Source organism: Plasmopara halstedii (assembly GCF_900000015.1).
Source record: "Plasmopara halstedii genome assembly, contig: Scaffold_20, whole genome shotgun sequence".
NCBI classification, from domain to species: domain Eukaryota; phylum Oomycota; class Peronosporomycetes; order Peronosporales; family Peronosporaceae; genus Plasmopara; species Plasmopara halstedii.
Genome location: NW_020186941.1, coordinates 1 through 12,257, shown reverse-complemented (window position 1 = coordinate 12,257; position 12,257 = coordinate 1). Strand labels below are relative to the sequence as shown.

At 42.9% G+C, this 12,257-nt stretch overlaps 3 protein-coding genes across 3 annotated transcripts; 1 reads left to right on the top strand and 2 right to left on the bottom strand.

Annotated features, from left to right (window-relative positions):
* Nucleotides 1-4,277: 4,277 nt before the first annotated feature.
* Nucleotides 4,278-8,120, top strand: PHALS_03170 (pre-mrna-splicing factor atp-dependent rna helicase prp16; the record flags this gene model as incomplete). The annotated part of the gene is made up of 4 exons (XM_024719445.1): nt 4,278-7,611; nt 7,760-7,820; nt 7,891-8,003; nt 8,104-8,120. 4 exons carry the CDS (start codon nt 4,278-4,280, stop codon nt 8,118-8,120), a joined length of 3,525 nt encoding a protein of 1,174 aa, XP_024571567.1.
* Nucleotides 8,121-8,362: 242 nt separating this feature from the next.
* Nucleotides 8,363-11,443, bottom strand: PHALS_03169 (dna excision repair protein ercc-6; the record flags this gene model as incomplete). The annotated part of the gene is made up of 1 exon (XM_024719334.1): nt 8,363-11,443. One exon carries the CDS (start codon nt 11,441-11,443, stop codon nt 8,363-8,365), a length of 3,081 nt encoding a protein of 1,026 aa, XP_024571566.1.
* A 448-nt stretch (nt 11,444-11,891) lies between these two features.
* Nucleotides 11,892-12,224, bottom strand: PHALS_03168 (uncharacterized protein; the record flags this gene model as incomplete). Its single annotated transcript, XM_024719223.1, has 1 exon — nt 11,892-12,224. One exon carries the CDS (start codon nt 12,222-12,224, stop codon nt 11,892-11,894), a length of 333 nt encoding a protein of 110 aa, XP_024571565.1.
* Between the last annotated feature and the right edge of the window lie 33 nt (nt 12,225-12,257).

Below are 12,257 nucleotides of genomic sequence, written 5' to 3'. Positions count from 1 at the left end.
CTTTATTCTTTAGCTGCGAGCTACGAACGGTCAGGCCCCCACGCAAGTCAGCCGAGCAAATTGCTCGGGGGGAGTTGATGAGTCCCAGTATACTCAGTAGGGCTTACTGGGGAAGCATTCTTGTAGAGATCGAGGTCAATGGGACCCCTTTCTCTTCTCTTTTGGAGGAAAAAGGCGCAAAGCTCTAGATTTTATACATTTTTGGATTTGTGAAGTCGTGTGTCCTAGTTAATACAAAGATTAACGTATGACGGGCGACTGTTAGGAGAAGTAAACCTATAAGCTCTTTATGTTTGATCTTTTTATGAGGATCCAGGCATTTGACAGCGAGGCACGATATCTCGTTCTTTCCATATTTTTGAGATACAAATTCATCCTCGGTATGGTGTGGCTAGAACGTCACGAACCGGCTGAAGGCGGGTGCAAATGATGCCAAACACACTACTCGTTTCATGGTGCTTTCGTGAGTCTTTGTGCTGCAAATAGAAATAACACCATGTTCAGTGTTCTTGACCTAGGTGGCCTAAATGATATTTTTTTCAAATGCTTGTAAAAGTTCCGGGTACATCCAAGCTTAATTATCTAGGAGGGGCTGATATGTCACAAAGATTTTCTAATGCACAGGCGACGTTCATTGTCCGAGGATATGTCTTTCTTGGCCGCATCGATCCTTTGCACAATTCTATTTTCCATTGAAAAAATCACCATAGTCTTGCGGGGCACGAGGATTCGGATGGGTGGAGTTGCATAGAAGATTTGCACGCAGTACTCATATGTTTGCGTTTCTCAAATGTTTGTCAATGAATATAAGTTTTGCTATTTGCGTTTATCAAATGTCTGTCAATTAAGACAACTTTGGCTTCGGTGTGGATAAGAAAACCTTGCCAAGCTGTTTATCTGGAGAGATCTAACAAGGTTAAAGATCAATGTTGATTGACCAGTTTTTCTGTCGCAAGTGGACTAGGAGGAAGTGGCTTATCCCGACCAACTTCTTGCACAAGGACTTTTCAAAATATGCCTTAATAGTACATCTCATCACTTATTTCCTTAATAAGGGCGTCAAATAGGTGGCCTTAAAGACTTAAAAAACGCCTCATGGGTGCCCCGATCTGGCTCTTCCAAATCCAGATCGGCCATTCCATGTCGTCTGTAAAACTTTAGCCTTTGCGATAGGCTAAGCAGTTCCCCGAGAACATGCCGATGGGAGCAAACTGATCCTCACATTTGAGCCCCGCCAGCTTAAAGTGGTCGAAAAGGGCAATCCTGTTCATTTCAAGGAGCTACTTGCAATGAAAATGTCCTCATCAATTTTGTAGTGCACCTGCTTGGCTTCTTAAGCGGTCGATACAACTCATACATTGCTGCGCAATGCGCTGTCGTTACTACATCTTTAACGAAAATGCACAACGGTTATCAATCTTTGTCGACAAGGTAAGGTACTTGCCAAATTGGCTTAATGCTGTGGCGGATGCGATTTTGCTTATTTTGACTGCGACAACGCATTGAACTAGCGTACGAAAAGGAACTAGATGTATTGATGATGAAGATCCTAGAATCAAAATGCTGTACGAGGCACATATCTATGGTGTCCACCCCTGAAAAATTGCTCAGTGAACGCCATGTGATTAATACAGCATGTATCAGTCGACAAGCTTCTACATGGGCTCGAGTGGACCGTCTAAGCAAAACTTCACCGTTTTGCGTTCAGCAACACCGATACCGGTGAGGGTATAGCCAAGCCGCTTCCTAATAAAGGTTCCGCCAATATTGCTTGTTGGAGACCATTTTCTATATCAAGACCCGCAATCGTCAGTGGATATGACAAAATTTCAATAAAGGTGTTGTGTACCAGATTGGGCATTTCTACCACTGACCAGACACAGACAGGTGGCCAGACAGGGTATCCCCATTAGCACAAGCTTATGCAGATGACAAGAACAAAGGGCTCTTATACATTGATGATGCGTTGTGTATCTCTGTGCATGCCTCGAAGTCTCGAGAACCTGTCTCATATTAACATGGAGGATTTGCAAGCCCCCATGTTCTTTCGACACCGCAATTTAGGCTTGCTGGGAGAGCGGACATTATGAAGTTTTTCTCGTTAAAATCGACCCAGCTAAACTTCGTATCAAATTTAAAATTTGATTCTGAGCGTCAGGCGCAGAGCTGGAGACCCTTTGGCTGAAAAGCACAATCTGCATAAGCAACATGCAGACTCCATGAGCAGATGGAACTGGACAAGGTTTATTGATTATTGAGTATCTCCATGCACGGATACTTTAATATTTATGCGCAATCCAGCTAGCTTGGACCATTTTAAAAATTAAGGATTACGACGATCATACACTCCAACCTTTGTTTGATGCTGACTTGTTAAATCCGCGCCAACTCTGCGCTTTGTCGAGCCATTCAGATGTGAAGCGCTTCAATGAGACAAAGCAACATCTGGACCATCCGCTTTAACTGAGGTACGCTCTGCTAAAGTGTGAGATGCAACTCTGAGCTGTTGAATTTACTACGTACTATGGCGCAGCTTATATAGAGCATTCGAATCTGACCCGTATCTATATCGACCATACACCGAAGAAAGTTGGCAAACCGTCATCACCGAGTGAGATCACGAGCAAGCCACAAGAGGGCCTCTCACTGTCAGGTCTGCTTGGTGAGTAAGGGGTAGTTCACTCCCACATGGGCCGAATAATATGTCGACGGGAGCACCAGGACTGTAACCACAAGAAAGTGAAATGGAGGGTAGATCTTTTGGAAGTTTTAGGTACTAGAGAATACGGCACTTCGAATCCTCATCGTAAGGAACCACAATTCGTGGCGTATCCTTTGAGTCGGCGCTATAATACAGCAGGCCATTATACAATATCGGCGCAACCGTGTACGCAGTCGCGACGACAACTTCTTATCCGAGTCTCCAACCTTCTTGCTCCCGAGAGACTGTAGCAGCGCTACGCACTATTTTGGCAAAATTGCTCCGGAACCATTGCTGATAACAGCTTGACGTAAGATTCGACTTCGTCGCCACAGGCAAATAGGCAAGATCACTCAATGTATCGATTTCTCCCTAGCAAGATGATACTTGCCCTTTCCAAGCTCATAATTTGACCGGTTGCTGTATCAGCTGACACACGGGGACGAACAGGGCTCTTGACAGCAATATATATATTATGAATTACAAATCGAATGCCAAGCCTTTGATCTCGTTCGTGTAAGACAGGCAAGGAAACGTGACATTTTCACTTAGTGCGCAAGTTTTGACTGCAGTAGCTCAAATAGAGGTTGAGAGGATTTCCTATATAATACGCTTTTGCGTTACCCTGATTTTGAGATGTACATAACAGATGAGGAAACCGCGCAGTAACGAAGCTATCACTACTGATAAAAATTAAACACAGCATGTGTACTACTTATGAAAGTCTAAAGAGGCGAGATTCTAGTGACCTGTATGTTGGTTTATCTATGCACATTCACACCACTAGTCTTTTTTCCAAGGTTTGGTGTACGTACCCGCTTGACATACAGCGAAGCCGCCTTGTCGCCCTCGGCAGCTCCACAAACTATGTTTTTGAGCAAACAGTTACGAAGAAATATCTAGTGCTGTGCGAGCTCTCATTAAAGGTGGTCAGTGTGGCAGTGGAAGACTAGCAACTGTATTTTGATCTCAACGGGAATTTTCGTTTTGGTGAAGGAGGGCGTCACAATAATGTAATTCTCATCCAATCTGTAAACACATCATTCTCCTTCGAGCGCAGCGCGAAGCTCCTAAGTGCCGTTTTGAGAATCCTGGTTCTGTTCCGTTTGATATACGTTTTTTAGTGGTAGTACCTTCTTAATTTAGGCGTGGGGTTTGCACTACATATAAAGCTTTGAGCAGTATTTAGTCCTTAGTACTTGAAAGGATATTAGTTTCGCGCTTTAGGAATAAACGTGGAGTGTACGAGTCAGAGCCACGGCACCCCTGCTGCACTTTTTCGGTCGCACCTTTCGGCGTCAATTGCTCGCTTACACTTGTGAAATTTTAAATCACGACTGACGGACAGAAACTATGGAACGAGCTTGTGAATAAGGTCGAGCTAATACCTCAACTACCTACTCCAAAATGACAACACTAGATGTACTGGAAACGAATGTAGTGTGAACAAGAATTTTCATCACAATTCAAAGCTGTAATTTCTTGAATGTCAGGTCTATGTTCAAATTGAGAATATATTAAAAACGGGAAATATTACATAATCTCTTATAAAGGAGAATCGATAAAATTGATACCAATGGCTCGCTCTAGGGACAAGTCTCGGCGCAGTCGTTCTCATTCTCAGGAGCGGGACTCCTCACCTTCTTCTCATAACAAACACAATCGCAATCGAAGACGGTCACAGTCGCGGCATCATCATGGCCGTAGCGTCAGTAGAAACTCCAATATCTCGTATCGATCTCAGCTTTCCCATCGTAGCTCCGACAAGCTGAATGCGACGAATTCGCGCAAGTTTGAGCGCGAATCATCAAAGTCTTACAAGTCTGTGTTAGGACTTGACAAACTCGCGATTGAAAAGCGTCGCGAACGTGGTAAACAGACCCCGAGAAGCAGCAAAACAACATCTAGTTATCCTGAACGAAGAAACATATCATCTTCACACGCATCAGGACTTAATTCCAGTGATTGGGATGCACCAGAGCGTCTTCAAAGTGTGAATAGCTATCAAGATTGTTCAGAACAGTCAGAGACGCCCAAAACAAGCGATGAGAGACGATCTAACAGTTCCAAAAACCGTAAGCGCAGCAGAAGCAGTACTACTAGCACATATAAAAACACAGTAGATATATCGCCTCATATTGAAGAAAGTACTCGACGTACAGAGCGACATAAAGCTCCTAAAAAGCAATACGACGATCAAGTTGAAGAAGATTTTGATCGCGAATTTTACTTAAACGATGACGCTGGTGGAGTCGAGACACATGAAGGTCACGTTTTTCTTGGCAGTGAAGAAAAATTTAAAGCATTAGAAGAAAAACTTGCACAATCTCGAGCAAGAGGCGATAATAAACTCAAAGGCATGTCAGCTAGAGCATCAGCGTTGTCTGCCGATCAAGAAGCATGGGAGACAAATCGATTATTAACCAGTGGTGTCGTAGTATCTGGACGAGTAGCAACGGCTTTTGATGACGAAGTGGACGCAAGAGTACAGATTATGGTCCACAGTACGAAACCACCATTTTTAGATGGTCGAGTAGCGTTCACAACTCAAGTTGAAATGGTCGCAACCGTAAAAGATCCAACGTCCGACATGGCTGTTTGTGCGAGAAAGGGTAGTGAGCTATTGCGTGAAGTTCGGGAGCAACGTGAACAGAACAAGATGAGAAAACGATTTTGGGAGATTGGTGGTTCGCGAATGGGCGACGCTATCGGCATCAAGAAAGAAGTAACTTCAGAGGATGAAAACGATAAAAATGATGAAGCAACGAGTTACAAGCACGATTCACAATTTGCAACACATTTGAAAAAACAAAAAGCTGTTAGTGTGTTTGCAAAAACGCGGACGCTTCGACAACAGCGCGAATATTTGCCAATTTTTCAATGTCGACAAGAATTGTTGCAAGTGATTCGTGAGAATCAAATTGTTGTGATTGTTGGAGAAACAGGATCTGGCAAAACGACACAGCTGACGCAGTATTTGTATGAAGAAGGATATGCTCAATTTGGAATGATTGGGTGTACCCAACCACGTCGTGTGGCAGCTATGTCGGTGGCTCAACGTGTGAGTGAAGAGATGGATGTGACCCTTGGCGATGAAGTTGGGTACGCAATTCGATTTGAAGATTTAACAACAGATAAGACTATTATCAAGTATATGACAGAAGGTGTGTTGTTGCGTGAGTCTTTGCGAGAATCTGATTTAGATTCGTATTCGTGTGTGATCATGGATGAAGCTCATGAACGCGCATTGAATACTGACGTTTTATTCGGTATTCTACGCAAAGTAGTACAACGTCGAAGTGACTTTAAATTAGTTGTCACGTCGGCTACGTTAGATGCTGACAAGTTTGCCAGCTTTTTTGGTGGTGTCCCTATGTTTAATATTCCTGGTCGAACCTTTCACGTGGAAACTCGCTACACCAAGTCTCCAAGTGACGATTATGTCGACGCTGCTGTAAAGCAGGTAATGCAGATTCATCTCTCTCATCCTCCAGGTGATATTTTAGTATTTATGACAGGCCAAGAAGATATCGAAGCGACTTGTTACATACTAGCAGAACGAATGGGAAAGCTTGATGGTGCCCCACCTTTAATGGTACTCCCAATGTATTCACAATTACCAGCTGATTTACAAGCCAAGATCTTTGATGCTTCAGAGATTCGCAAGTGTATTGTATCGACAAATATTGCCGAAACTTCGCTTACTGTTGATGGTATCAAGTACGTAATTGACACTGGTTTCTGCAAAGTTAAAGTATACAATCCTAAAATTGGCATGGACGCGCTGCAAGTAAGTCCAATTAGTCAGCAAAATGCCAATCAACGTGCCGGTCGAGCTGGTCGTACAGGTCCAGGTGTGGCATATCGATTGTATACCGAGCGGCAATTTGTCAATGAATTGTTGGAAGCCCAAATTCCCGAGATTCAACGAACAAATTTAGGATACGTTGTGCTTTTACTTAAGTCTCTTGGTGTGTCCAATTTGCTTGAATTTGACTTCATGGATCCACCGCCACAAGATAATATTATCAATTCCATGTACCAATTGTGGGTCTTAGGAGCCTTGAGTAATACAGGCGAACTAACAGAAATTGGCAAAAAGATGGTTGTGTTTCCACTCGATCCACCACTAGCGAAAATGCTACTTTTCAGTGAAGCATTGGGATGTTCTACGGAAGTACTCATTGTTGTCAGTATGTTGTCTGTGCCCAGTGTCTTTTTTCGTCCGAAAGATCGAGAAGAAGAGAGTGATGCAGCTCGAGAAAAGTTTTTTGTACCCGAAAGTGACCATTTGACGTTACTGAATGTTTATCAACAATGGGAATCAAATCGTCACTCGGCTCAATGGTGTTCGGATCATTTTATTCATGCAAAAGGATTACGTAAGGCAAGAGAAGTACGGGAGCAATTGGCAGATATTATGAAGCAACAACGTGTACGTCTGAAGTCATGTGAAGGACGCTGGGATGTTGTTCGAAAAGCGATCTGTTCAGCTTATTTTTATAATTCGGCGCAAATTAAGGGTATTGGAGAATACGTTAATATGTTGACGGGAATGCCGTGCAATTTACATCCAAGTGCTGCACTCTTTGGTCTTGGTTACACGCCAGACTTTGTGGTATATCATGAACTTATATACACAAGTAAAGAGTACATGCAGTGTGCCACAGCCGTTGAAGGAGAGTGGTTAGCAGAGCTTGGGCCAATGTTTTTTAGTGTCAAAGAGTCGTTTCAGTCACGATTAATGAAAAGAATGAAGGAGAAAGAGGAAGCCGTAGAAATGGAGAATGAAATGGAAGCTTCTCTTGTCGCTAAAGATGAAAAGGCCAGGACAGTGTCTAGCATAAAGCACAATAGTGATAGTCATCACAAGAAGCAACGCATGACTGTGGCAGGACCTGGCCACTCTGGTTCGTCGACGTCTTCGTCCAAGACAACTCGGCTGCCCCGTCCTCGTCGATTTGGATTTTGAGGCTGAAAACTTAAGAATCTCATTTGATTGTTATCACCCGGAAGTGTTGATTGATTTTTTGATGTTTAATGTCAATCGCTTTGCAGAATTGTTCACTACTGTACTACAAGATCGGATTGATATTGTTGGTCTTATCGAGCATCATGGGTTTTGAAATTTCTAGGATTGTCGTTCATTGTGCAGCATGCAAATTTGGTTTGTTGGTCTTCAAATTTAGACTTGTATTTCAAGTCGCCTTACACCAAGAGAACGTTCGAAGGCTACAAGCTCGATCTGACATTCTCAGTTCTCAGACATTGGCAGATTCGAAGCTTTTGGGATCATATGTGGGTATGTGTGTGGCTTTGGTGAAATTGACTGCTCAACTCAGTCATCTCGACGGTCAAGAGTATTATTGTCTATAGAATTAATTGTTTTGGAATTGTTACAGATGTAAGCTCTTCCTGATTAATGCGTGGGAAGGAATGCACCCGTGGAAACGTCACGTGCATTCGTACATGTGATGATACTATCGTTGTCTACAAGATTTGTATCACTCATTGTAAATCTCCGAGCTTTTAATTTACATGTTAATGATCGTACAGAGCTTGGTACGGTCATTATCACATAATCAAAGGGCGACAAAATGAAGACTGCGATAGATACCTCCAGACTGTTAAATTTCAATTTCCCATCAGTCTATTTTGCTTTTACCGATTCACCTGACGGCAAGGCGGAGCAGACGACGCAATCGTCATCTTCGCTGTTGTGTCATAACTCGGTTTTAATGTCCAACGTCGACCTCGACAAATTGCCATTTCCCGTAATACATGCCGAAAAACAAGCTTGTCTTTCGGTGCAATGATATTCCCAAAAATCTCTAAAAGCCGTTCCGTTGTCACCCCTGCCGGATTCGCCACAAGAAACGCATGAAGCCTTTTTGTCATATCACTAGCACTCAGTGTTGGTACTGAAGATATCAACGGCTTAGCAGCACTCTTAGCAACACCTTCCTGTCTCTGCCTGATCTTAGCAAGCATTTCACGAGATGAGACGCATCCTGACCGTTCTCGTCGACCTCGCAGAGCTCCACGACCACGAATTGCAGACTGTCGACGCTGTGAAGGATCTCCTGCAGTTCCAGAACGACCTGTCCAAGTTGGTGTGTAGATACTTTCACGTTGTTGACGCACCAAAGCTCCTGAGGCTCGCAAAGCACTCAGCGCTCCTTTTGCTACATTAGTCGCTTCAATTTCGACTAAATCGGCTTCTTGATTTTGTACACCTTCAAATTCCACAGCCGAATGATCGAATACACCACGTACATCACCTCCATCAAACAATTGCTTTAACACGACATCATTATCACCTACATTCGCGTCACTAGTTGACGGTGTCGTCAAAACATCATCTGCAGGTTCCATAGGTCGATCAACATTTCCAGCAACAAACAAGTCGGTAGTTTCGATTCCTCCATTCTCTCCCTCCTTGTCATCTTCAAGTACAAATAAATCCCGTAATGTATGCTTGTTAAAACAACGTTTTCGTTTGGCATCATGCAAGACTTTGCTTGTTAAGTATTGCTTGAAAATCTGTCGATGGTAAATCTTTTCTTCAATTGTACCAGCGGTCACTAAACGATACACCGTCACGGGTTTCTGCTGTCCAATTCTCCACGCACGTTCACGAGCTTGAACGTCAGTGGATGGATTCCAGTCTGGATCAAATACAACCACACGATCAGCACCGACCAGATTAACGCCAATACCACCAGCACGGGTTGTTAATAAGAAGGCAAATAAATTACTATTACAGTCGTTAAATGCATCCAAACGTTGTTGTCGCTCGGTGACATTGGTTGTACCATCCAAACGTGTGCAATTATGACCAAGTTTCGACATAAAACTTTCGAGAATATCCAACATACCACGTGTCTGCGTAAAAATTAACACGCGATGGCCTTGTTCTTTCCAAAGGTCTAAAATCTTTTGCAACACTATCATCTTACCACTAGACGCTGCATCACCAAATGACGGTACATGGTCACCGTCTTCCGTCTCGTCTTCTTGATCCACTTGATTTAACAAACTCACAAGATTATCCAAATCTTCCTCGTCTTCGTCATACAATTGTTGCTTCTTATCTGCTAGTTCTCCATTTCCAAACGACGTCAAAAGATCCGGATGATTACAAATATGCCGCAAGATCATAATGGCTCGAAATGGCCGAATCTCGCGACGCAATACTAATGCTACCTCTGGTGATGCTAAGAAACGTTTATACAACGCACGCTGTCGCTTGGTCAATCGACAAAAGATAATGTGCTCTTGTTTTCCAGGTAACAAATTCCCCCGATCGCTAGTTTCACCACACTGAATTTCTTGTTTTGTACGACGAAGGAGAAAAGGCTCAATCAAATCTTTCAGTGCTAATGCACACTTGTACGCCATTAATACTTGCATCTTCGTTGCAGTTGCATACCCACCTGCTCGAATGGGTAATACGAATTCATCCTCGAATGTTGGTAGCGTTCCAAGACGTCCTGGATAGACAAAGTCAAAAAGTGACCAGAGTTCACGAAGCCGGTTTTGAATCGGTGTACCCGAAAGGATGATGCGATGAACTGTGCGCAGTTGCTTGCAAGCCAAAGTTGTTTCAGCATCCGGATTTCGAATTCGATGTCCCTCGTCAAGCACGACGTAATCCCATTCTCGCGTCAAGAATAATTTTTGGTATTGTCGAACATTTTCGTAAGTGCTAATCACGACACCTCCATTTGTGGCTTTATTTTCTGTTGTTTCTTCCTCCTCATATTGAAAGATTTCATCAATTAGCTTTTCGTAGCATTCACTAGAATACGATGAGGTGATTCCTGTTCCAGATGCGTGCAGCAATACAACACGCATCCACGGTGACCATTTGTGCAATTCCCTTACCCACTGTAAAAGCACGGATGCTGGACACAAAAGAAGAACTGTCCGAAGTCGTCCAACAGTATGTAATGAGCCAATAAAAGACGCTAATTGAACTGTTTTTCCAAGCCCCATATCATCTCCTAAAATGCCACCAACTCCTCGTTCGTGTAGCTTGTGAAGCCACTCAAGACAATCACGTTGATGAGGCAGTAAATGCGTCAATACATATTTCGGTGCTACAAGTCCCGATGCCGTCTCTATAACATCCCACGGCGTGTAATCTGTTGCTCCAGTCTCTGTATCGTTCTCTTCTACACAAAACTCTTCACGTTTTTCTTCTTCCTTGTTTATATCTTGCCTTCGTGGACAATTGTAAAAAGTTTTTCGACTTTTGTTTATAGAATCTTGAAATTCTTGACGTAATTCGTGTAATCGTCGTCTATAGAGATCTAAACTACCATCATCTGCCCATGTGGCTGCTGCTACTTTTCTATCGTGCTTTGTTTGACTTGTCGAAGGTTTAGATGCTGTGCTGAGCTCGTCGGCTGTATCGGAATTCTGTATTTTTACATTTTTGGTGTTGTCCTTGTCCATTGCGCGTACTAAACGTCGTCGTTTAACCATTTTTTTAGTTTGCTTTCTTTTTATCGTGGTGGTTCTACTAGAATGTGGCGAATAGTCAGAATCGTCGTCGTGACTAGAGGATTTATCGAATTCGCTGGCATCTGAAGCTTCTGCAGTATCTTCCAAAGACGGAGGTGACAAAAAAGTTGGCTGAGTGGTTTGAGGAGATGATGAAGATTGTGGAGAAGGCGAGGGTGTCGAACGAGATGCACCGGATGAGCTGAAAGCGGCGAAAGAAGTTGACGAAGGCATCCTGGACGAGATTATATTGGTTTGACAATTGATAATCAGCCATTTAAATAGTGGTTATGATGTTAAAATTAAGTTTTGACTCTTGTTGTCATAAATATTACAAAATGATACTTTACGATATGAAAAAGTAATTTTGGTATTGAATTATTTCGCCGATATTCCCGTTTGATATGTTAAATTGAGTTCTTTTTGCTACTTTGGTGCCAAATACGATTTTTTTTTAGCTTGGATTAAAAACAATGAGCATGCGTGAGCTTACTGTTTTGAGATTTGATCTAAGCGATCAGTTTTGATTAAATTGGTGAGGTCAGTGCCAACACACAAGCAAGAAATGAACATGCCGTTGTCAGGGCACTATAAAAGACGTTGATCGAACTCAATAAATAAAAATCAGCATTCCTAAATCAAAATTATTAGAACCGAGTTGATTTAGGCCAAAAATGTAGGTTTAATTCACTACATGGTGGCGTGCATTGCTCGAAAAACGCAGCCCCTTTTCTCGAACAATAGCCCAATTGGTGACAACTGCATTCGAAAACTTACGAGCAACAGCACCAGTCACCCCACACGCCGTCCTTAAATCAACAAAACCTCCAGAATTTACAAGCAACCGCTTGATAAAAGTGCACATGATTAACCAGGACTGAGCCCCTTTCAATGCAACCACCTTTAACGCTTTTGACTTTCGAGAGGCAGTAGGATTTTTATCTTCTACAATCCATGCCGGAATAATAGAATGAAGATGAGCCAATTCGTCGTTGGCATCTTGTAGCATCGCCATGACAAGCTGTGATTCAGTCAATTTGACTGGGGA